The 24,053-nt window shown below is 41.4% G+C and overlaps 2 protein-coding genes across 3 annotated transcripts in view; one reads left to right on the forward strand and one right to left on the reverse strand.

Annotated features, from left to right (window-relative positions):
* LOC111865511 (C2 domain-containing protein 5) overlaps window positions 1-24,053 on the reverse strand; it is a 394,963-nt gene that overhangs the window by 72,313 nt on the left and 298,597 nt on the right. The window lies entirely within an intron of this gene.
* The window catches only part of LOC111865582 (relaxin receptor 2), a 45,665-nt gene that overhangs the window by 14,415 nt on the left and 7,197 nt on the right, over window positions 1-24,053 (forward strand). Inside the window, exons 3-17 of the mRNA XM_023853744.2 lie at window positions 251-325; window positions 1,485-1,596; window positions 2,766-2,834; window positions 4,103-4,174; window positions 4,831-4,971; window positions 9,639-9,707; window positions 10,976-11,047; window positions 12,540-12,611; window positions 14,870-14,941; window positions 19,001-19,072; window positions 19,627-19,698; window positions 19,784-19,851; window positions 21,673-21,834; window positions 22,091-22,236; window positions 23,366-23,516. Coding sequence (XP_023709512.1) covers window positions 251-325; window positions 1,485-1,596; window positions 2,766-2,834; window positions 4,103-4,174; window positions 4,831-4,971; window positions 9,639-9,707; window positions 10,976-11,047; window positions 12,540-12,611; window positions 14,870-14,941; window positions 19,001-19,072; window positions 19,627-19,698; window positions 19,784-19,851; window positions 21,673-21,834; window positions 22,091-22,236; window positions 23,366-23,516 — 1,425 coding nt within the window. The remainder of the gene's footprint in view (window positions 1-250; window positions 326-1,484; window positions 1,597-2,765; window positions 2,835-4,102; window positions 4,175-4,830; window positions 4,972-9,638; window positions 9,708-10,975; window positions 11,048-12,539; window positions 12,612-14,869; window positions 14,942-19,000; window positions 19,073-19,626; window positions 19,699-19,783; window positions 19,852-21,672; window positions 21,835-22,090; window positions 22,237-23,365; window positions 23,517-24,053) is intronic.

Here is a 24,053-nt window from a genome sequence, read left to right on the forward strand (position 1 = left end):
ACCACTAAAATCAAATTAAAACGACAAACGTCCCTATCTGTGAAATAGTAAGCCATATTTTTTCAGCTATGGTAATATATTCAAGGTGTGTAATTGTACTGATAACCTGAATCTGGAAATACAGTCCGCTCTAGAAATATCGTGCGCATTGTCCACATTTCAGACAATTGACGATGTCCAGCATAGCAGAATCAATCATTCTCACGAACCACAGGCACTATTCTGTCATATATGATGCGTTTGTTTACAGCGGATACTCACGGAAACGCCTTCATCCAAGAAGTAGTTCTGCAGAGGAAGGCACAACAGCGCCAGGAGGAATGCAGTGAGTATGTTGCGACAGTACGTATTGGCACGGATCAGCTTAGCAGTGGACTTTAAGCAGATGGTTTGTTAAACACACACACACAAACACACAGATAGAGTGCAGTAGCGAATAATGCTCAAGAAATGTTCACTGATTCATAATAAATCATGCGAGCGTGTGGTATGTCTCGTTTAAAAATATGCGTCCATTTTTCTAGTTCTCCCTGCTAGTTCGTAGTACTTCTTAATATTTTATAACATTCCTGAACATCTATATTCCTTAAGTTTTTGAGTTTACTTAATTGATTACGACTTGTTTAACGACGCTGTCAGTAACTTAGACTACATGGCGTCGAATTTTATGACGGCTATGTATAATTAATTGCTGGTCACAGTGGCCACATGAATTCTCTTCGTTCACTTGAACACTTGGATCGTGGGTTCGAATCCCACTTGAGGCATGGCTGTTTGTGTGCGTTTATTCTGTGTTTGTGCTGTTCTGTGTGTAGGTAGCGGACTTGCAACAGGCTGATCCCTCGTCCAAGGGGTTATACCGACTGAGTAAAAGATCAAGAAATTGAAAAAGCTGCCAAAGTCCAACAAAGGGCTGTAGAGCCATAGATAGATAAATAAATAGATGTATAATTAATTGCTGATCACAGTGACAGCGCGGTCTAAGGCATGAATTGTCTTCGCTCTCTCGAACTCTGGGATCGTGGGTTCGAATCCCACTCAAGGAATGGATGTTTGTATGTTTGTAGCGGCCTTGCGACGGGCTGATCCCCTGTCGGAGGAGTCCTACCGTCTGTGTATAGGATTAAGAAACTGAAGAAGCGGCCAAGGTCCAACAAAAGGACTGCAGAGCCATGCATAATTAGATGTATAATTGGATGAAAGGAAGCTGTATTGACCTAATTACCTAATTTGAGGTACTATCCTATGTTCAGCTTGCGATTTGGTGGTGACACTAATGAAATTCTATACGGAAATTGATAATAAACATCGGCACACCCATGCCCTAAAATGGATCGCTAAATCTTGTAATTATTGATGCATATTCGTAGTTCATATTAGCCCCACCACAAAGACTGAATTACTTAAAAGAAAATGTGTCATAAAATTGTCCCCACAACTCCCTGTTTACATGCTACTAAAAATGTTACATTTGCCGTTACAAGAACTGGACCACATCCCGAATGACTGCAGATGCAGGGACAAGACCCGGGTGTTCTGCAGGCACCTTGGACTCACGGAGGTTCCGCAGGACATCAGTGACCACGTGACCCGCTTGTGAGTAGGTCTAAAAAGCATAATCCTTTGTGGTTTAAAGAAAAATAAAAGTGTACACACTTCATGAATGCACATCTCATTGACTTTATTGTTTATTTACTGCGCATAAGAAACCTTGGTCCAAAGCTAGTCGTACAAAGGGACGCGTTGTAACTCATGCAGTTACTCGTTGGCTTCCCACTGCGGCGGCCCGGCTTCGAGCCCGGGTCATGTAATGTGGGATTTGAGGTGGACAAAGTACTCGGTCTTACCCCACTAAAGAATAATAAAAAAAATAGTCGCACAAAGATAATGCCCGGCAGAGTCAGATATCTTATTATTTTCTTTACATTCGTAACATATGCGATACGAATTATTTTTTCGGTGCTTGGGACATGCAGCAGGCGTAAGGAAGAAGGAGAATGGTTACAGATTTTGATGGAAAGTCTGAAGGTAGGAAACCTCATGGGAGGCCCTGGAGTACTTTGGAGGATAATATTAAAAGCGATCTTGAAGATAAATGTTGTGAGGCTGTGGACTAAATGCAACTGGCTCAGAGTAGGGTTCAGCAGTAGGTTCTTGGGAACATTATTCTGAAACTTCGGGTTCTGCAAAATGCGGAGAAATTCGTGGTCATCTATGTAACTATCAGATGTTCAAGACGGACTCTACTCAATGAAATTAGAACCCTTTTCACAACACCGATGAAGTTCGATTTAGGCTTCATTTAACATAGGCCTGAAGAGAAGAGACATATATGAGATCTAGGCGTGGACGGGAGGATAATATTAAAACGGATCTTAGACAAATAGGTTATGGGGCTATGGACTGAATCAAAATGGCGCAGAGCAAGGTGCGGTTATGGGTCGTTAAGATCACGGTACTGAATTTTCGAGTTCCATGAAAGGCGGAGAAATTCTTGGCCAGCTAGATAAATATCAGCTTCTTAAAACTGACTTTGTTTCATGAAATTCTAAGTGTTCCTGATGAAATCGCTAAATTCGAGCTGAGCTCAATGTACAGTAGGTTTTGTGTTAAACCAATGCGGACCACAACGAAACCCTCCCGATAAAATTCGGAGTAGACATTTAGTATTAAATTTCATCGAAATCCCTTCAGTAATTCCATGGACATGGCATGCAGACGGATGGGGGGAACACGACCTAATCCATTTATTCTTACCTTTTCAGGATTTTGGTGAACAACTCCATTAAACTGTCCCGTGATTCATTCAAAAGGTACACCAATTTGGAACTCATGTAAGTAACAATAATTAGTTTAATACGAACAACTGTTGTCTTAGTAATAATCATGTCATGTACGTGATACGTTTCGCAAGGATTGTTTATAAATAAATTAAATCTGGTTATAATTCTAAAATTCACATTCCTAACAGCATTATTTCACTGAAAGTGTTTTAGTGTGTTATTATAAGTGAAACAATATTCTTCAAATAAGATACACGTAATAAATCACAGATTACTATTTTGATTTGCAATAAAACAGTAACAATTGGTGTCAATATTATGTCATAACCCTCAGACTCACGCTTTACGACTGTGTAGAAGGACTGCTTCTGTTCGACAATAATAAAATCCAGTGTGTGTTTAGAACTTGATCTTTCACTCCAATGAAAGGAAAACGATGCAAATGTTTGAGAGAACAGGGTACTGAGGCGAATATTTGGACCCACGACGGAGAAAATTCATAATGAGGAGCTCATAATTTGTATTCTTCGCAAAATATTGTCATTTGCAGGGGTGTGTGTGACTTATAAGACGGGGTTTTGGGTTGGCTGTTTGGGTGTATTTACACTTTATACATTCACACAACTCAGGACTACAAACAATTACAGCGCTATCGCTATTCTACACACTTCTAAATTGGTTGTTACACACGCACTAGGATTCTCAGTCTTCACTAGTCATATCCTGGCAACGGGTTTATAACAGTCTCACTGTAACTTCACATCACACATGAAGTCTTCTTTTCTCAGTCTAATCACCTCCGACTGCCATCTCCATTACTGGACCCAATTCTAATTGTAGCTGTGTGAGATCCTTGTTATATAGCCTCGGGCCTACCCACAGAAAACACCGTCCTCTTTTGTTAAAGAGCGTGTTTACAACTCCGTTGTCGTTGAATCGACCAAAATCAAGGAGGAATCAGATGTGTAGTGCGCGAAACACAAATAGGAGATATGAGAAATGCAGACATCACCTTGTTTGGAAATCCTGAAGGGAAAAACCTCTTCGGGGACCTAGATGAAGATTGTAAGACACTACAGAGGAGGATGTTACAGGGACAGAATATGATGGTGTGTGGTGGATTCATCTCGCTGACGATAGGGTCTAGTGTGCCCTTGTGAAGATGATAATTAACTTCGACTTCCATAACAGCAGGGAACACTTATCTAGATGAGCTTCTAACGTCTTCTTTGGGACTCTGCCCCCAGTGTACGTATAATTAAGTTAAACAAGTTACTGGTTCATATAATATGACTTATCGCGTCGTCTGTTACTTGCAGTCATTTGGGTTGGAACGACATAGAAGAACTTCCTGATGGTGTCTTCGAAGGACAGCGCATACTCAGTCGCCTGTAAGTACTTTTCATAGATATTATTCTTACACGAATATGGTCACAACAGACGTGAGCCAATAACAAACATGATGCAACTTTCCATATTCCTTTTCCGTTTTGAGCAACTATCCCATGATGGAATTCGTCTGGCTTTCGCCACAAATCTTTAGTTTGTGACACAATGCTGTGATCAGCTGGTTTCCCCATCGGCCTGTCGCCATATTCATCGTCAAGAAACAGAATAATTAAATAAAAGTACTCAACAATTCAGCGGTCCCTACTACTTGAATCGCGCCTATTTTTCTTGACTTATTCATCGATACTGGCGATGGCATATCCCTCCGAAACGTCGGTTGACTTTCAGCGGACCACACATCGTTATATCCCAGGAAGACAGAACTCCTCAACTATCTATTTTTTTCTCATGTGACTTCCATGCTAAATTCACTCTAAAATAAACAGACCTTACTTAAATTCCATTTTCTACTGATCTTCACAAAAAGTTGACATACGTGTATTAAGGTGGACTACTTACCAAAGTAACACGAAGTAGCAGAATTCCGTTTCAGCTTTTGCGGAGACTAAAAGTTCCAAACCGATGTCACGATAACCCATCACATGAACCCATGCTGAGCAAGAGTGAACGAGATAAATTAAGGAGAATTTGTTTCCAGCTTCTTAACAAATAATAAACTGACGGAACTTCGGGCCGGGACGCTTAAGGACCTCACCCACCTCTCGTGGCTGGTTCTGCAGGACAATCACATCGTTCACATTGACCTTGACGCTCTCAAGGACTCCAGTCTTACTTGGCTGTAAGTATTAATCCACTGTCTCTATCGGTACATCACATAAGTATATTGTAATGTAAGACTCAGAGACTCTGATAAACGTGATTAATTTTTCGACCCGCAAGTGAACGAATTAGTGTTTCATTATTGTAAATGTTAGACGTAAAAATGTATCCCTATTCTTAACTAATTAAGCGCTACGCCATGAAGGTGTATGGGGGAAGCTGAGAGTCACTCTGCTAGTCAAGAAATTCCCTTAATTTTACGAAACTTAAATGATCATTACCGTATTCAAAAGAACCCGGTACTGAGCCCTTCCCTGATCCCCAAATAATTGGTCCATTTTGAACATTTTTGAAGAAGCTAGATTTTACGGCGAAGAATATTTCCCAGCCCAAAACCCAAAGTGGAAGACCATTCTTTCGCGACTGTTTATTCGGTACAGACCAGCTGAAAGAATGATTTCTGAAATGGAAATATTACGAACTAGGGAACGTTATGTAACGTTTATTTGTATTCAGCAGGCAATTTGTCACTACTGAAATCCTGACTATAATGACTGAGTTTGCATTTATGGTTTTCCGTGCGGTTTTCTACTGAGCCGGGATAGAGCAGTCAGTGTAGCGACTGGCTACTGGATGGACGGCGGAGGGGTCAGAGTTCGAGTCTCAATTTTGGCAAGATTTTTCTCTTTCCACGCCTTCCAGACAGGTTTTGGGGCCCACCCAGCCTCCTATCCAATGGGTACCCCGAGGCGTGAAGCTGACCACTCACTTCCAACTAGTACCGAGGTCAGGAATACGGGAATCTATATATCTACTCCCCCATAGGTCTTCATGGTGTAGTGCTTAATTAGTTAAGCACAAAGACAATTACACCTTTAAACTTTACCTCGTTTTCCTAGGCGAATACCATTATAGTACCTTGAAATATGTATTATTACTTTTTTTTTGCAATCCTCTCAATTTCATCTTTTTTTTTTAACTGAAACTTTCGTGAGAAAACTTCACAGTTGCATGAAACGAAAACTGTGACGGATATCAAAGTACTCATACCGATGTTATCGTCCTTAACTATACCGAATGTTAGCGGGTTCGTTTCCCGATGGGGTCATTATATTTTTCAATTGACCCGATCCTTCCAATCGCACTATGACCCTGGAGTCGACACAGCCTCTAACAGAAATGAGTACCAGGAATTTTCCTTGGGGGTAAAAGACAACCAGCGCCTAAGCCTGATAATCTCACCACCATCTGCGAATCGATTGCCTAGAAAATGTGAGAGCCTCGACGTCTCACAACCCTATGGGCCTCCACAACCTGTTACAGGGATAGCTTTACCATATTCATACTTCCAATGAATAAGTTTAATCGTCACAGAAGCTTGTTTCCAAATTATCAGATGTACGTTACGTTGGACTTCAAAAGACGAACTCTGTGTGGAAATAGTAGTTGCCATGTCTGTTGCGGGGAACTCGAATGTTGTCTGCTAGTGTGTATTGCGCCACTACTTGATTCACAGATATGTTGATTGGGAAGGCAGTCGCAGCTTTCAAATAAATCAGTGTAGACATTTCAATCAAAGTAAACCGTCTGCTCTCTGTCCCCTTGTATCGTCTTTTTACTGTAGTTCAGTATCCGAGGATAGTTACGGCACGGAATTACATGAATTAAGTTGATAATACTTCACTTTACTGCTTAGACTCATGAGACCGTCTCATCTAATGTCTGTAGCGTGCCTGAGCTGCGTCGAGATCTCTACAGAATTACACCATGACTGTCCGCTACAAGTTATACTTTTAACCAAGTCTCTCTCTTACGGCGCAACAGTGTGCCTTCCTACATCTGTTCCCGTCCCTTCTAACTTTCCAACATGCTTACATTTTCCAGTATACGTACATTTAACACGTACATGCCAAAGGTTTAGGCTGAATGATTAGTATTTCTGCCTTATTTTCCAGAAGTACTAGGTTAGAATCTTTCTGTCATGTCTCTCACATCCTCCCCATGTTTCCTTCTCATTGGTTTGTTAAGCGTAACATTATTTGGTAAAGAAAAGGTAAAGCTATTCCTTTAATAGGTCATGGGTTGTGAGGCGTCGAGGCTGCCACATTTTCTACACAATCGGCTCACAAATGGCGGTGAGGTTGTCAGCCTTAAGCGCCGGCCGCACTTTACCTCCAGCAAGATTCCTGGTACTCATTTCTGTTAGAGGCTGAGTCGACCCCAGGTCCATAGTGCGGCTGGAAGGATTAGGTCAATCGAAAATTCTAGTGACCTCAACGAGAATCAAACCCGCGACCTTCCGGCTTGTAGCATAGTGCTTCAACCAACTACGCTACCACGTGCAGGCTTGCGGCAGTACACAGACTAACCCAGAAATGATCACGAGGAGAAGGTTTAAGGCATTCAATAATTTATAATGTACGAGCAGCACAAAATCAAGACTTACAGGTCTGGAAGTTTCATTGGAGGTTAGCAAGCTCCAGATGTACAAGTGACAGTGCACACAAACACGAAGATGCAACTTGATTTAGAATATATGCATGTTATAGGGAGCCGCGGGATAGCTCGGTCGGTATAACGACTGGCTACGGGTTGGACGACGGAGTGGTCGGAGTTCGAGTCCCGGTAGAGTCAAAGATTTTTCTTCTCCATGTCGTCCAGACCTGCTCTTGCCCCCCCCGGCCTCCTATCCAATGTCTACCGGGGGCTCTATCCCCGGGGGTAAAGTGGCAGGAACGTGAAGCTGACACTCATCTCTAAATAATCTAAATAATCTCTAGAAAATGTGGATCTATACATCCTCTCCCCCTACGCCGTCATGCCGTAGTGCTTAATTAGTTAAGCACAGGAACAAATTTTACTTTTACGTTTACCTTAGCAAAATAAAGCTGTGCTAACATTGATTTAGGAGTCGGGATAGCTCAGTCGGTGTAGTGTCGGGCTACGGCTGGTCGACCAGGTTTCGATTCCCGGCAGGGACAACATTCTTCTATCCTCCACAGCGTTCAGACAGGCTCTCGGTCCACCTACAGGATGCGTGCCGAGAGCAATTTATCCGGAGGTAAAGTGGCCGAAACGTGAAGCTGACCATTCACCTCTAACTAATGTCAAGTCAAGAATGGTGGAGCTATACTTCCACTCCCCTGTATGTCTTTATACCATAGTGCTTAATTAATTAAGCACAGAAGCAACTTCACCTTTTTAGCATAGACTAGTATGTTTGAAAATAGACTCCTGAGAAAAATAGTTGGAGCTAATGGACATAAAGTAAAAGAAGGACGAGAAAATTACGTAATAAGTAGCTGTATAAATTGTGCTGTTCGCCAAATAATACTGGGACAGCTTTACTTTTTACTTCCGTAAGTGGAAAAGCATTGCTTCACGGCGCAGCTGGCTGGCCCACGAGCCTACAACCGCGACAAAGAGATGTAAACTCTCCAGGGGGTAATAGAAACTCTGAGGCTTAAAACTTCAAGCTCCATGTTATACAATCCGCAGACGAAACGCGGAAACACAATACAGTCGGAAGAAATGTAGGAGAAATGTGTCTAGGCCTGTTTAGTTACGTCAATCTACAACAAACATTTCGAAAACTAATTTGTTAATACATTTGTACTTGAAAGGATTCTGACGATGGTGTAAGCTACACAGAACTATAAGGCTTATTTTGGGCTCTTTCCAACGTCTGGTGTATATAAAACAAGAAAACCACAACGTTTCGGAGACTGGATCTGTCTCCGTCCTCAAGTGGATGGGGCAGGATAGACCTACACAGTTGGGCCCCGTTAGAAAGAGTGATTGAGACTAGCTCTTTCTAACCGGCCCAACTGAGTAGGTCTAATCTGTCCCATCCACCTGAGGACGGAGACAGATCCAGTCTCCGAAACGTTGTGGGTTTTTTGTCTTTTATTTAACAGACGATGGATAGAGACCAAAATAAGCCTAATCCCCCCCCCCTTGGCACTACAGCCCCAGTGGGCCTAGGCCTACCTCGATGAACTTCTCCGTTCACTTCGGTTCTTCTTGATCTTACACATACGGTAGGACTCCTTGGGCGGGTGATCAGCTCGTCGCAAGGCCTCTACCTGTACACAAACACATAAAAACGCACACACACAAACTAAACATCCATGCACTGAGTGGGATTCGAACCCACGGTCCCGGTTTCCAAGCGAGCGAAGACAGTACATACCGCTTGGGTACCGTGACCGGCAAAATAAGCCTAATAGTTCTGTACATTTGTACTTGTGTATCAACATACACGTTTAAATCTTAATAACTTAGTAACCATTGTAAAGGCAAAGTAGTCCTATGCTTAAGCATCGCGCCATGAAGACGTGTAAGTAAATGGAGCCATAACTGCACTCACCTTATACTTTCAGGGAATAGTAACTTATTAAATAATTAACAGAGATCAATTTTATCTTTACTAACCAACGTTCTCTAAGTTGATATTTTTGACCTGGCAGAAGTTGGCAAGCCTGTGACGAATTAGGTTCATCTTAATATACATGGAACTTGCGCACAAATGTGTTAGAGCACAAAATGCATTTCATATCACGGTCTCATTACAGAAATGTGTGGAAATATATCTGCAATATTAATTTGTGATATACACCATTCATTAACTATTGTATTTTTATTTTCTTTTTGCCCTGCATATGAATCTGTTCCTTGCATTTTCAGTGACATAACGAGAAACTGTCTGACGCTGGACGGATTGACTTTTCCGGAACTTCCTCGGCTCAAACAATTGTAAGTCAACAAAGTTTGTGCATGGTCACGTGGTGAAAACATTACGGTGAGTCACTACATCTAATTCCGTCGAGGTGGTTCCTTCTTCAGAAAACTACTAATCGCTGATTTAATCAAGAAATTTCCCATCTTTTATGAAATATGAAAGGTCATTTCCATGTCCATAAGTGCAGGCCACAGGGCCTTATCCTGAGCGAGATAAATCCAGTTTACACCCTATTTAAATTACATCTTAATGTGATCCTGAAGGGATGAAGTGAAAGGAGTTTGGAGAAAACTGCATAATGAGGAGCTTCATAACTTGTACTCTTCTCCAAATATAATTAGAATGATCAAGTCAAGGAGAATGAGGTGGATAGGGCATGTAGCACGAATGTGGAAGAAGAGGAATGCATATAGGATATTGGTGGGAAAGCCAGAAGGAAAGAGACCACTGGGAAGACCAAGACGTAGGTGGGTCGACAATATTAACACGGATCTTAGAGAGATAGGATGGGATGGTATGGATTGGATTCATCAGGTTCAGGATAGGGACCAGTGTAGGGCTCTTGTGAATACGGTAATAAACCTTTGGGTTCCATAAAATGCTGGGAAATTCTTGAGTAGCTGCAGATTTGGCTTCTCCTCAAGAGGGGCTCGGCTCCATAAGTAAGTAAGTAAGTAATGTGGACCTCCCGTATTTGATTAGTATCTGTAAGTAGTTTCTGTTCTCTTGAGATTTTCCAACAAAAATTTTGTAAGCATTATCACCTCCAACATGTGTGGTACATACTTTGATCATCCGGTCTTCATTGATCTGATAACCCTAGAAACATTTTCAAAAGAATTATACTGGCAAGCACTTTTTTTGCAATTAATCCTTACATTGACAGTAAGGACGCGCCATAGCTCAAGCGGTTAGTCGCTGGCTTCCTACCGCAGCGGCCCAGGTTCGATCCCGGGTCTGGTCAAGTGGGATTTGTGGTGGACAAAGTGGCGCTGGGGCAGGTTTTCTCCGAGTATTTCGGTTTCCGCTGCCAATCTTCATTCCACCAATTGCTCCACAATCACCCTCACCTATCATCTGGGGCTGGTACAACAGGCCAGAAATGGCCGCAGTACAAGGGACTTAGTCCCACCCCACTAGCAATAAAAAAATAATACATTGACAGTTTTTATTCCTTTTATCAAGAAATATAATTCGATATTTAGGCTGTTCTGCCTAGGTCCTTATTTATTTTATATATATGTTGTAGGAGATCAATAATAAAGCGCAATTTTATTTTCAGAATCCTTGACGAAAACGCAATTGAAGAAATTGGGGAAAATACATTTGCGAATCTGAGAGCACTCCAAACTCTGTAAGAAATTTTATTTTTTGTATCACAAATTAAGACATTAGACATAAATGGTTTATATTCTAAATCCTCGTAGTTGTGTATTGGATCATCGTAACTATTTTACGACCTTGCAGACCTAAGAATTTTGGGTCCAGGAGATTGAAAGCTTTATCAGGTGAATGGGTTCACGGTTCCTGTGAAAGCTTGAGTGTCGAAGTATGATACTTAACAGCTACCTAATCTCTTCATCATAATTTTGCCAAAAGACCTCAGACTATAACTTTAGAGAATATGTAACGTAGATCCAGTTGAAGTAATAGATTACAAAAATTTTGATTGATGTGGGTTCATTTTTAAGGAAGGAAATCTGAACAGTTGTTTCGACCATTTCACCGTATGATCGGAGAGTACCTATAAATATTAATGAACTTCTGCTTGTAATAAAGAATTAAGCAATTGTATCCAGTAACAAAACTTACATTTTCTTATTACCTTATTTATATCTTAAGAACATAAGAACAAATTTCTTCTAGAAATTTCCGGGACGCTGCGATAGTGTACTATAGGCCTATTTGGATATTTATGTCCCGCAGTGATAGACTTCGGGAAAAGGTTTTAATTTAGTCATTTCAAATATTCGTTAAAAAACGCAGCTGTTCTGAGGCACATCTTTCGGACTGATTAATTTCCGAAAAAAAAAATCACAAATTTTATAAATTTCATCGAACGTTATGTTGGAGTGGTTAAATCCTTCGAATCTAGGAGGTCTTGTATTCTGATCTCTTTCCGAAATCTGCTATTCTGATTATTTTTTGCTGATTTTCTTTAGTTTCTTCAGGAAAAATTCTGGAATAGTATTTCAAAATAGATTACAGCCCCTACTTTCCGCATTGCCTTAATTTCATTATTCACGGATTATTCCACCATTGTAAAACTTACGCAAATAAAATCCTGAGAAATGTAGTATGAATGCGTTTATCGAAAAAAAGCATTCAATTTTAATTTAATGGCAAGAGGATTTAATACATGCAATTTTGTTCGAAAATTTCACTATGCTACAAGCCGGAAGGTCGCGGGTTCAAGTCCCGATGAGGTCATTGGATTTTTTCAGTTGACTTAATCCTTCCTGCCGCACTAGGCCCTGGGGTTTACTCAGCCTCTAACAGAAATGAGCACCAGGAATTAATTAAATAATTTTCCTGGGGAGTAAAGCGTGGCCGGCTCTTAAGTCTGACAACCTAACTGCCATCGTTAAGCCGATTGTCTAGATAATGTGGGACCCTCAACGTCTCACAACCCTATGGGCCTTCACGGCCTGGTACAGGGATAGCCTTACTTTTACTTTTTCACTTTTACATATTCAATCACGTAATTTTAATACCTTAAAATTTATTTTTTATTTTGAAATAAAAAGGAGTGTTCTCCTTCTAACGTTAATTTGCGTTCCACGATTTTAGTATAAATTCCAGTCGCCTGTCAGAAGCAACGTTAACTGAATAACGTTTCTTTTCAGAGACCTCAATAAGAACAGTCTCCGGCACATCCACCCTAACGCCTTTGGAAATCTGCACAACCTCCAAGAATTGTAAGTATAATTGAATTTATGTGAGTTAGACGTCATTTGTTGTGCGCTATTTGAATTCAATGTATAAAATATGCTTATAACTGGGATACAATTTTTGTCCTCACGTTTGCTTTCTCATTTTAGAAACTAATGAACAGATTCCTCTCAAACTTGGTACGATAATTCAACAATGAAGCCGGGCGAATTTAATTTTGTTCCATATCAGTCCACTGTATTTTCTATGCTTACATGAAGCCCAAACTGGACTTTCGTTGAAGTACGCGTTTCTGTTTTTGTTTACTTTTGTGCAGTATTTTTGCACTGGATTTCTTCGGTGTCAATTGTTTCTAATTTTTCTCACCAAAAATTTTATTCTTTATTTAATACAAGTCCAGAACTCAAATTGTGTTTACAGGTCAGAACAGATTTAAATAATATTATTATATATGGGTCGTTTCTATAACAATAGAGGAATGTCCGTAAACGTTCTCAAGGCAAGGGACAAGTTAGATAAAGAAGCACTGCTTCTGACTTCTATCTGATAAGTGCCCGAGTCTACTCTTGGCTGGAACACTGATTATTCTGAGGGTTTTCGTGGTTTCCTCAGTCCCTCCTGGCACACATCGAGATAGTACAATAAGCAAGGCCACGATATCTTCTTCTTCTTCCTTTCCCTCTGGCCTGTTTCCCACCAGAATTAACCTGGGACTACGGATCCTTTAGACAGTTGGTAGGGCTCCTTGGACAGGGGATCAGCCCTGTCGCAAGGCCGCTACCTACACAGGACAACACTAACACATTGCCACGTGTATGAGTGACTCTCGACGGGGTTTTGGATTGGATATTGTACTTATTGACCACTTTAACACAAAACTCGTAATTACACTTAATAAAAGCGCCATCGCTAATTTCCACGCTTTATAGCTCAATAGAGCACACGCTAAGTTTTTTGCAGCCCGCGTCAAATTATTCGACGCGTATATAATCTGGGTTAGTAACCGCGTCTTTAAATAAGCTACGAACTCCGAAAGTTACAATGTCGCTTTTCATGAAGCAACATTGGATCACGGTGTTGGAAGCTGAAGGTGCTCTATTTACTTCAATATATTTGGAAATGACGATAAAACGACAGTCTGTCAGTATCTTCGTCAGATCCACAGGCCTTTTAACGTGTCATGTTCACAAAGTCTTTTTCCGCATAAAAATTCATACTTCTAAAAGTCGGTAGATGATTTTTCGCTCCGAATATGTCAATATAACCGCCTCTGTGGTTCAGTGCTCAGAGTTCCTGGTCACAGATCCAGTGATCCCAGCTTCAATTCCCGACACCACCAGATTTTCTGAGAAGTAGTGAGTCTGGAACGGGATCGACTCAGCCTCGTGAGGATAACTGAGAAGCTATTTCAAGGAAATAGGGGCTCCGGTCTAGAAAACCGAGATTAACGGCCTTTGGGATCCGTTGCGCTGACCACGTGAGACCCTCTATCCGCAAAAGTTGGCACTAAATTGCTGACAAGCGGCAGTCGCTCGGTCGGTAAAGTTCGTTTGCGGACTACAGGCCATGGAGTTTATATGTCAATATTCCACGAATATAACAAACATCATAATCATCAAGCGCAGCTTGTGTTTATTTACGATTTAGTAGCAACAGACAAAGCTCATGAAGCACTTCTTGCACGTTTCGAGAGAAAGATTTCAAGACGAATCTGTGGAGCAGTACATTTTGATGGGGTCTGGCGAGGATGTTACAATAAGGAACTGTAAAATTTATTTAATGATGTTGATATTATTAAAAGAATTAAAATAAACAGATCGAAATAGGCAGGACATGTTATAAGGAGAGAATGAAAGAATTATAAAAAGAATAATGCTTGTAAAACCCGAAGGGAAAAAGAAGAAAGGTAGACCAAGAACGAGAAGGATGAATGGTGTGGTGAAGGATTTGAGGAACTTGGGTCTGGTTAACTGGAAAACAAAGGCACAAGAACGGGATGGCTGGAGAAAGTGTTTAGAGAAGGCCGAGACCCACAAATGGTTGTAGTGTCACTAATAATAATAACAATAACATGCAATATTCTGTCAAACCAACAAGGTTCATACCCTATTTCTCACGGTAAACACCTGCTCAACCCCATACACCTTATTGTATTAACAACTAAAAGCTTCCCTGGATGTAAACTGCCTAACTTTCAGCTCAGCTCAGCTCAGCTCAGCTCAGCGTCCATACGTAGCGTATTTATATCAGTGACAATACTTTCAATGTACTCTACTGTTGCTAGGGACATGGCCAACAATCAACTTCAGACGCTGGACCCTACGGTGTTCCACAACTTGACAGCCGTCATGAAACTGTGAGTATAACGCTCATGTCCGAGTGACAGCACGCGTTGCTTCTGTCTGCAACACGCCTGTGTTTCCTGACCACTCTCGTTCCAACGTCCATAGTTAAGTGTTTTGTAAGTGTAATGCCCGTTGGGAATCCTCGTCATTTGTTACATACGCTTTCGCACTATGGACTTCCTCTCATTTCTCCCGTATTCCGTTTGCAGTCCTACACGTGTCGAGGCCGGCGTATAACACAATCTCCCACGAATAACACGAACAAAGAATAAACTATATACCGTCTCCTTTATATAGCATATTACAGTTCGAATGTCGGGGCACGCGGTAGCGTACTTAGTTGAGGCACTATGCTAGTACAAGCCTGGTGGACTCGGGTTGATTCCCGATGAGGTCAATGGATTTTTAAATTTATCTAATTCTTCCAGGCGAACTATGTCTGTGGGGTCGACTCAGCCTCTAACAGAAATGAGTACCAGAGATCTTCCTGGGGGTAAATGACTCCCGGCGCATAAGGCTGACAACCTCACCACCATCTGTGAGCCAATTGTCCAGAAAATGTGGGACCCTCGACGTCTCACAACCCTATGGGCCTCCATGGCCTGTTACAGGGATAGCTTTAATTTTTACACTTCGAATGTCAACAAAATGTTGCCATTTCTCACAGAATACCAATATATAATACACTGAAACAAAAGACTACTCGCGAATCCAGGACATAATACGTAATTTACATTCATGCAACGAGTTGACGCTCCTGGAATCGTTGCTATGGTAACCCGAAACTGCGTAACGACACTGACAAATATGACGCTTCGAAAACATTTTATATACATGGAAGAATATTTTAGCACAATTGCAAAAATTGCTATTTTAGAACTACTTTATTTTCTGGCATCTCGTCTTCTCTTATCCATAAAGAAGTTTTGACTTCTGAATAACATTACTGTATCAGTCTGTCTGTTATGGGGTGTATATACATGTATGATCGGGGGAGTAGCGAGGAAGAGGACACGGAGTTTTGGGGTCGGCTGATGCATCCTTCAGAAATAGAGAAACGGAGATATTTTAATTCTTATAGTGTAAATAATCATATTCAGATGTGCTAGTAGTGATAAGATTTACGAACTATATTACTCGTACTTTACACAGTGTGAGGGTGACAGAGTACCTGTCTTCTGAAACCCGCTAATGAACCGCTAAAGATATTACTCGACATACTCGGCACGTTCGGGTATTTCCGCCAAGCGTTCGATTAAATCGTACAGAGAACAAGCATTGAAAAGAGGCAGAGATATCTATATAAGACGTGAGTGAGAATACCTGTTAAAGAGGCAAATTAAAGTTACTTTTGAAGAAAGACTATATAAACACGTAGTGGCCACTTGGAAGACCAAGGAGCCGACGGAAAGAATCAAAATTAAACCTTAAGATGCTGATGTAGACGGGATTCAACTGAAGAGTTCTAACTTCCGGGATATAACGCCGTGTCTTCTTCTTCTTCTATTCCTGTTACTCCCACTTATAGCATAGGGCATCTGTGAAACGCTCCGTTTCGCTTTGGTTTCTTAATCCTAGACAGTCGGTATGACTCCTTGGGTGGGAGATCAGCCCTTCGCAAATCTGCTATCTAACACAAACACAGAATAAACTCAAACAAAGATCCATACCTTGAGTGGGATTCTAACCCACGACCTCAGCTTTCGAGCGAGCGGAAACATTTGATGCCTTAGACCGCGCGGCCATTGTGGTCGGCTAATGCCGTGTAGTCCACTGAAAATCAAAAGACATTCCGGAGGAACATGTTACCTCCTTCTTCAGGGTCGAAGAACAAGCTACCTGCTTCGTGTTGGTTTCTCACTTGGCTTATTCTTCGGCTGTGAAAATGGAGGCGATATGTTCCCCCGAAACGTTAGCTGATTTTCAACGGACTACACCCCTTTACTTGCTTACACATGAAGCTGAGCCCTTCTTGAGGAGCCGCCAATTCTGCAGCTACTCAAGAATTTCCCAGCATTTTATGGAACCCGAAGGTTCATCACCGTGTTCACAAGAGCCCTCCACTGGTCCCCATCCTGAGCCAGATCTATCCAATCCATACCACCCCATCCATTCCAATATTGTCCACCCCCTACTCCTTGGTCTTCCCTGTGGTCTCCTTCCTCTTAGTTTTCCCACCAATATCCTATACGCATTCCTCGTCTCCCCCATTCGTGCTACATGACCTGCCCACCTCATCTTCCTTGACTTTCATCATTCTAATTATACTTGGATAAGAGTACTAGTTATGAAGCTCCTCATTATGCAGTTTACTCCAACCTCCTACACGCCTTTATATCCCAGAATATATAACACTTTGTAACCAACGCTGTGAGAACCTCAAATCCTGCATTGGATACAATTGGTTTAGAGCAGAGTACAGTGGCGCAGTCTTGTGAGCATGGGAATAAACACTGGCTCCATAAGCAGCAGCGAATGACGACTCTCATCTTTCCAAGAATGGCGCTACTGCGTGTAGTTAGTTAGCTGGCAAATTATGAACAATACAGATAGATACGTCGGTGTGGATTTCATAACGGATTACTAGATAAACCTGGTTGGATAATTTAATCGCTCATCCGTGATGTCTGCAGCCCAGCGCGAACGTGCGCACAGGGAAGGAATCCCTTGCACGTGACTGTAGCCTGAGAGCAAGAGAATTCCAGCGAGGTCTGAGGGACACGTGCTAGATACGAACGGCAGCAGCGCTGACGGTAAGAACATGAGGTGGAAGGTACGCAGTATTTCCAGATAACTCAGAATTACTGCATGAAATCTGCACTGTTTTAAGTTAGTCTTCATGAATTCACTATGAAATTTTCGCGAAATATTGTCACGCATTAGTGGTTTGCGCGACGAATAATAATGAATTTGAATTTGATAGTTTGGTTTATTGGCACTTCTTTATAATTACAGTCAATTATGACAGCTCACACATTGAAATCCTTTTGAACGACATCTCTATGACGAACGCTCTATGAAGAATCTCTCTTTAACAACTTCGGGAGAACCGAACACAGACAGTTCACGTTATTGCATCGAGGCTCCCACATTTTCTAGACAATGTACTCACATATGGCGGTGAGGTTTTTAGCTTTACGCGCTGGCCGGCTACCCTTTAACCCCAGGAAAATTCCTGGTAGCCGAAATACGTACATTACGGAAAATTGTGTACACAAATAGGTCACTAAATTTTATAATTATTGGTTCTTAAGCTCACTACACCTATTTAAGCATTTAAAAGAAAACAAGAGCTAGAACTTCTCAGAATATCTTGTTTTAATAAATCGGCCATTCCCTGGAAGAAGAGGCGACAGCAGATCGTTATTAAAGAAACATATATACAGAACTTTCCCAGGCAAGCAAAGTCAATTACAGAATTTCGGATAATTCTACGTCAAAATTAAATTACTTTTTATGGCTTTTTTTTAGAATTTTGAGACGTAATTAGAATATTTCGGTGAGCGTAATAATACAGACTCATATTTCACCAAATCCTGTCCAAAATTTTGCTCTAAACGAGCGGAAAATCTTAACTATCGTTAGCAAACAAGAGGAATGATTTTCAGTTCTTTTATTTACAAGATTTTGAGGACTACTCTGGCTTCGTGTGCGTCTGAAACTCTGATCTAATCTCGCAGTTACGGAAACATAAAATCCAATCTGTCCGCTGAAAAAAAAAAACAGTTACCAATGCTGTATTTCAGCATCCTGTTTTACCAGCAAACGATTTAATTTGCAGGGGCAGTCTTGAAGGTACAACTTCTTATCGTGTTCATAAACTCCTGGTATGCTACTTTTTAGGGCAGTGATCTAGAAAGAGCAATACAATGCAGTAATTATATAATTACCTGATAATGACCGTATAAAGTCGAAACGTTGGATAGAAGTATCAGTTATAAAAATGTGACAACGTGGGACAAAAAACAATCTACTAGCACGAGAAGAAGTTTAACCTTCAAGACTGATCCTGAAAATTAAATTCTTAAATAATAAAAATTCCTTCTCACTTCATTTTTATTCACTTGCAGGTCCCTTACGAACAACCCACTCAGAGTACTGCCGACACAGCTGTTCAGTAAAATGAAGCATCTAAAATCCTTGTAAGTAACACAACTCCTTCCTTGGGAGATACTGGAATACGTTTATTTTCTGACCTTCTCACTCCCTGAAAGATCCATACAAGTTACGTCCACGTTAGGGGATAACATTCATTTTTACATACGTCAGATGAGTGCTCTGAAATCACCTGATGAAACTTTATCGGCGATGTTTCCATTGTATGATTATTAGAACATCTACATTTAATTAAGTGTCGTTAATTTTAATGGCAGTTTATATTAATAGTCTCCATAGAATTTTATATTTATCTCGCTAAACATTTACATTACAGACATAAATAAAAGTCGTGAAGTATCAATGAATCCAAAGTTGTGTCTTATAAAGTGAAGCATATTACATATGCGTCATCAAAGATGTTATCCAAGATCCTTTCATCTAGAGGATGGGCAGTAGAATTAGACTGTGCAGCCTCCTACATGCAGACAGAATACAGACGTGTTGCGTCCTCGAATGCCATCCATTCTGTGCTGTCTCCATTAGTTCTGCAGGATGCCGGGAAATTATGAAGTAAATGGCGCTGTGGTCTCTCTTTCAGGCAGCTCGGACATATTGAAATAGAGAACGTAGGCGTGGAAATATTCTCCCATCTCGCTGCATTAGATTTTGTGTAAGTAGACTTCTGTTGAATCGAGAGACCTTAGGATATAAATTTTAATTCTAATAAGCCTTTAGCTGATTCTGTGATATTGCAGGTATTTCGGAAAGTTCCATTACTGCACCTATACCCCTGCTGTCAGAATCTGTAGACCGAACACAGATGGTAAGTAAATGCTTTATATGTTTATTTGCGTTTGATTTATTTGATGAAACTGTCAGCAGCTTAGTTCGCATAGCTTCCGATGGCAGGGCGACAAGTTAATTGGTAAGGATGTGAAGGGAAGTAAAATTGGCCTCATCTGAGGTACTTTTCCAGTTATCTGCCTCGAATGAGCAAAAAACGAATACCTAAGTGAAGATAGTCTGTGTCCTGGCCTAGATTTGAACCGCGAACCTTCCAAATACAAGTCAGGAGTGTTACAGCTTGAGCTAACTTTCTGGGGGGGGGGTTAAGTAAATGTAAGGGGACATAGAAATTTCAAATTAAAATTATGTCGAAATAATAAAGACATTTTTAAAACTGTTTATGTACTACACAGTCCGTCAACAATGCAAAAATTTGTTCCTTTTTTCTTTCACTATAACTTTCGACACAACATGTTTCGGCCCTAAATGGCCATCTTCATGTGTCTTACTGTGCTAAAACTGCTACACTGCACTAATATTAGCTCTGGAACCACAATTATTACCTCTTTCGGGCGGCAATAATGTCCTCATGATTACAGCAGTTTTACACTGATTTTACAGCACGCTCAAGTGGTGTCACTGACACTACCTTCAAATCGTTACACATTTACATCTTCCTTTAGGCTTCTTGTGCAGGTAGGTAAATGGTTGATCTGAAATAAAGTTGCAACTCGCCGTGCTTTATAGGCAACCCTTTCTACAGCTTTGTAAGTTCTGTCGTCGAACCATCTGGCTATCAGGCGTTTTGCACTTTCCATCGTCTTTCGTTAATAGTTTTGCCTGTAAACTAAATTCGTGCTTACATTTTCTGAAAGATATTTTTTGTTTTATACACAACCCATAGGCCTTAATATTGCTCAGTTGAAGATGTACAAAGACCTGCACATTATAACATATTTTTCTACACCCTTTATTAATTATTTAACCGCCTCTGTTGTCTAGTGGTCAGAGTTACTGCCTACAGATCCCGAGGTGCGGGTTCGATTCCCGGCGCTACCAGATTTTCTGAGAAGTAGAGGGTCTGGAACGGGGTCCACTCAACCTCGTGATGATAATTGAAGCGCTGTTTCAAGGAAATAGCGGCTCCGGGCTAGAAAACCGAAATTAAAAACTGTGGGGATTCACTGCGCTGATCACGCGACACCCTCTATCCGCTAACGTTGGCACTAACTTCGCCGATAAGCGGCGGTCGCTCGGTCGGTATAGTTCGCTTGCGGACACAAGCCACGGAGTTTGTTAATTATTCACAACAACTCCACTCCAAAAAAGAGAAATATTTTGTAAAATTTGTCGACTCTGTATTAATATTTCTTCACCAATTGTTTTGTACGCCAAAAGTAATTTGTAAAAATGACCAAATTTAACTGGGCCAACATGTACAGTAAATAATATTTGGGGCTAAACAACAAGGGTATGTTAGATAAAGTGTGACTTCATGGTGTGTGTCCTTCGCTTAAAACGTTCAGTATGATGATAAGGGGGTCATTTAGTAACAAAGGGTAAACGACATTTATATACATTCATGTCCGGAGTCCTTTAGGGAGGCTAATTATTTGGGAAACTTAATTATAAGTGTGTGTGGATATAGAAATGAATTTCCGGGAAATAGAGTATGGGGATCTGAACTGAATTTGACTGTCTCAGAATACTGCCAACAGAGGGCTCTAGAGAACACTCTGATGAAGCCAGGGGTCTCATAAAGCAGAGTATGTGTTAATTAAGTGTGAAGTGTTCACAGAAAGACTTGCACCGTAAAGGCGGTATATGCCGAAATTTTGTTTGATTCCGCATGCGCAAGGAGTGTCATCACTGAAGCACCTACTGGTGAAGCCAATCCTGAGGGTGACGGTGTGGGTGGTAGCTGCAGTCACATGTCTCGGCAACGGATTGGTGCTCTGGGGCCGGTTCTCTTCCCGAGACGAGAATCGAGTTCACAGTCTGGTGATCAAGAATCTTGCGGGTAAGTTGTACTCGGGTCCAGACAACAAATCTTACAGTCTGGCGATCAGCAGTCTAGTGGCTATGAGGCGTCTATCTATCTATCTATCCATCCATTCATCCATCCATCCATCCATAGAAAACATTGTCTTCCAACAATTCGTAGGGATGTTTACCGCTCCGTTGCCTAGAAACGGACGTCCTACTGTTGCACGGTTCCAGGGCTGTTTCGCCAGTGATGATTATGGTGATGATACTTATAATATTGGTTTCCGCAGTTTCAGATTTGTTAATGGCGTTTTATCTACTGGTGATTGGGATCCAGGACTGTCAGTTCCGAGGCAACTATCACAAGGAGGCTCACAAGTGGATGTCATCTTGGGGATGCACGCTCATCGGTATGGTCGCAATGACGTCATCAGAAGTGAGTCTCAGCCTCGAATTTTGGAACCATAAACGGATTCAATAAAAAAATCAAACTTCAAAGTCGCTAACCATTTTTCGTAGCTTATATTACCTCTCCCCTTTTTCTTTAACTTAATTAATTTTTACTCTCTCAATGGCTCTACAGCCCTTGCGGACCTTGGCCGCTTTTTCAGTTTCTTAGTCCTATACAGAGACGATAGGGCCCCTTGGATGGAGAATCAGCCCGTTGCAAGACCGCTACGTACCTATAGGATAACACAAACATAGAATAAATGTACAGAGACATCCATGCCTGGAGTGGGATTCGAACCCACGATCGCAGTGTTCTAGCGGGCGAAAGCGGTCCATGCTTGAGACCGCGCGGCCACTGTCATCAGCAACTCAATTAAGATAAAATAAAAACATGGCAATGGACAGTGTCCAAGAACACAATATTTCTAAGCTCAAATTTGTTTAGCTACATTGTATAGTGTATATGCTCAATTTACAGAATATTCACGGCCTCCGTCTGTCTCAGAATTTGACTAACATAATTTAAACATTCGCGCTCCACCACTGAGAGTGGTAACATTCTACACTTATCTGATTTGAATGTCAACATAGGTACTAAGATGTTTCGTAATTTTTATCAGTCCGTGTAGCCAGGTTCGGGTTGCTTAACTGAAATAGGCTACGACCGCCTCCTTTTTAGAATCTTCCCATCTCAATATACGATCTCATCTGAATGAGCATCGTTAAATAGCCCGTGCATGATTCAGTCTTGTGGGTTTTGTGGTCTCAATATGAAGATTACTCTTCCGTAGGAAAGTGGCCCTGTATAGCCTGATATAAATTTGTCGACATTTCGGAGGAACGTAATGCCTTAAGTTTCATCGTTTAAGAACAGACTTGGTGAAGGAAAAGTTAATGTTGAAAAAAAGGAAAGAAATGCGATTCTGCTTTCCTATATCCACGCAAGGTCTCCCTTCGGTCGGTTTACTCTTCAACCGAGGACGTAGAGTGAGCGCGTTCCTCCGAAATGTCCGTAAGCTTCTACTAGACTGCACAGCGTCACGCCTCAGCATTCATTCTTGTCGGGTCTTGTTACTGTAGACTGAAGCTTTTCGTCCGTGGCTTGCAACTCACAGGTGTCAGTTCTGATACTGGTGTTCCTGTCTATGGAGCGATTTCTGCTGATTGCCGTTCCTTTCGGGGGGCACCAGAGCATGTCCACGAGAACAACAAGTCTCAGTCTGACAATCATCTGGACGGTGGGGTTCTGCCTTGCTTCAATACCAGGTAACAGCCTTTGCCGCTTCCAGCTTATTGGTTACTGTACTGAGGTGGGGGACAGACATCTTGTCAAATTACTGGGTAGCCCAAGAGGTGTACAAAAGGTTTAGTGTTACCTTCATTATTAGGTAAAGGTAAAGCTATCCCTGTAACAGACCATGGAGGCCCATAGGGTTGTGAGATGTTGAGGCTCCCACATTATCTTTATACTTGCGGCTCACAGATGGCGGTAAAGTTGTTGGACCTACGCGCCGGCCGCCATTTATCCCCAAGGAAGATTCCGGTGGATTTTTTAAATTTACCTAATCCTTCCAGCCGCACTATGGCCCGGGGGTCGACTCAGCCTCTAACAGAAATGAGTACCTTCATCACTACCAATACATAAATAAGAAGTTCTGGGAAGAAGTATTAGCCTACTTTCTTCTGATACGACATGGACCGCATAGAAAACGACGCCTCCAACAGTTCAATTGTGGCATGTCTGTTCGTTGCTTCAGTAACGTTGTAACCGAGCAATTGTCTAGCTAGTATAGAGAGACGCTG

This window comes from Cryptotermes secundus, unplaced genomic scaffold, assembly GCF_002891405.2.
Source record: "Cryptotermes secundus unplaced genomic scaffold, Csec_1.0 scaffold944, whole genome shotgun sequence".
NCBI classification, from domain to species: Eukaryota; Metazoa; Arthropoda; class Insecta; order Blattodea; family Kalotermitidae; genus Cryptotermes; species Cryptotermes secundus.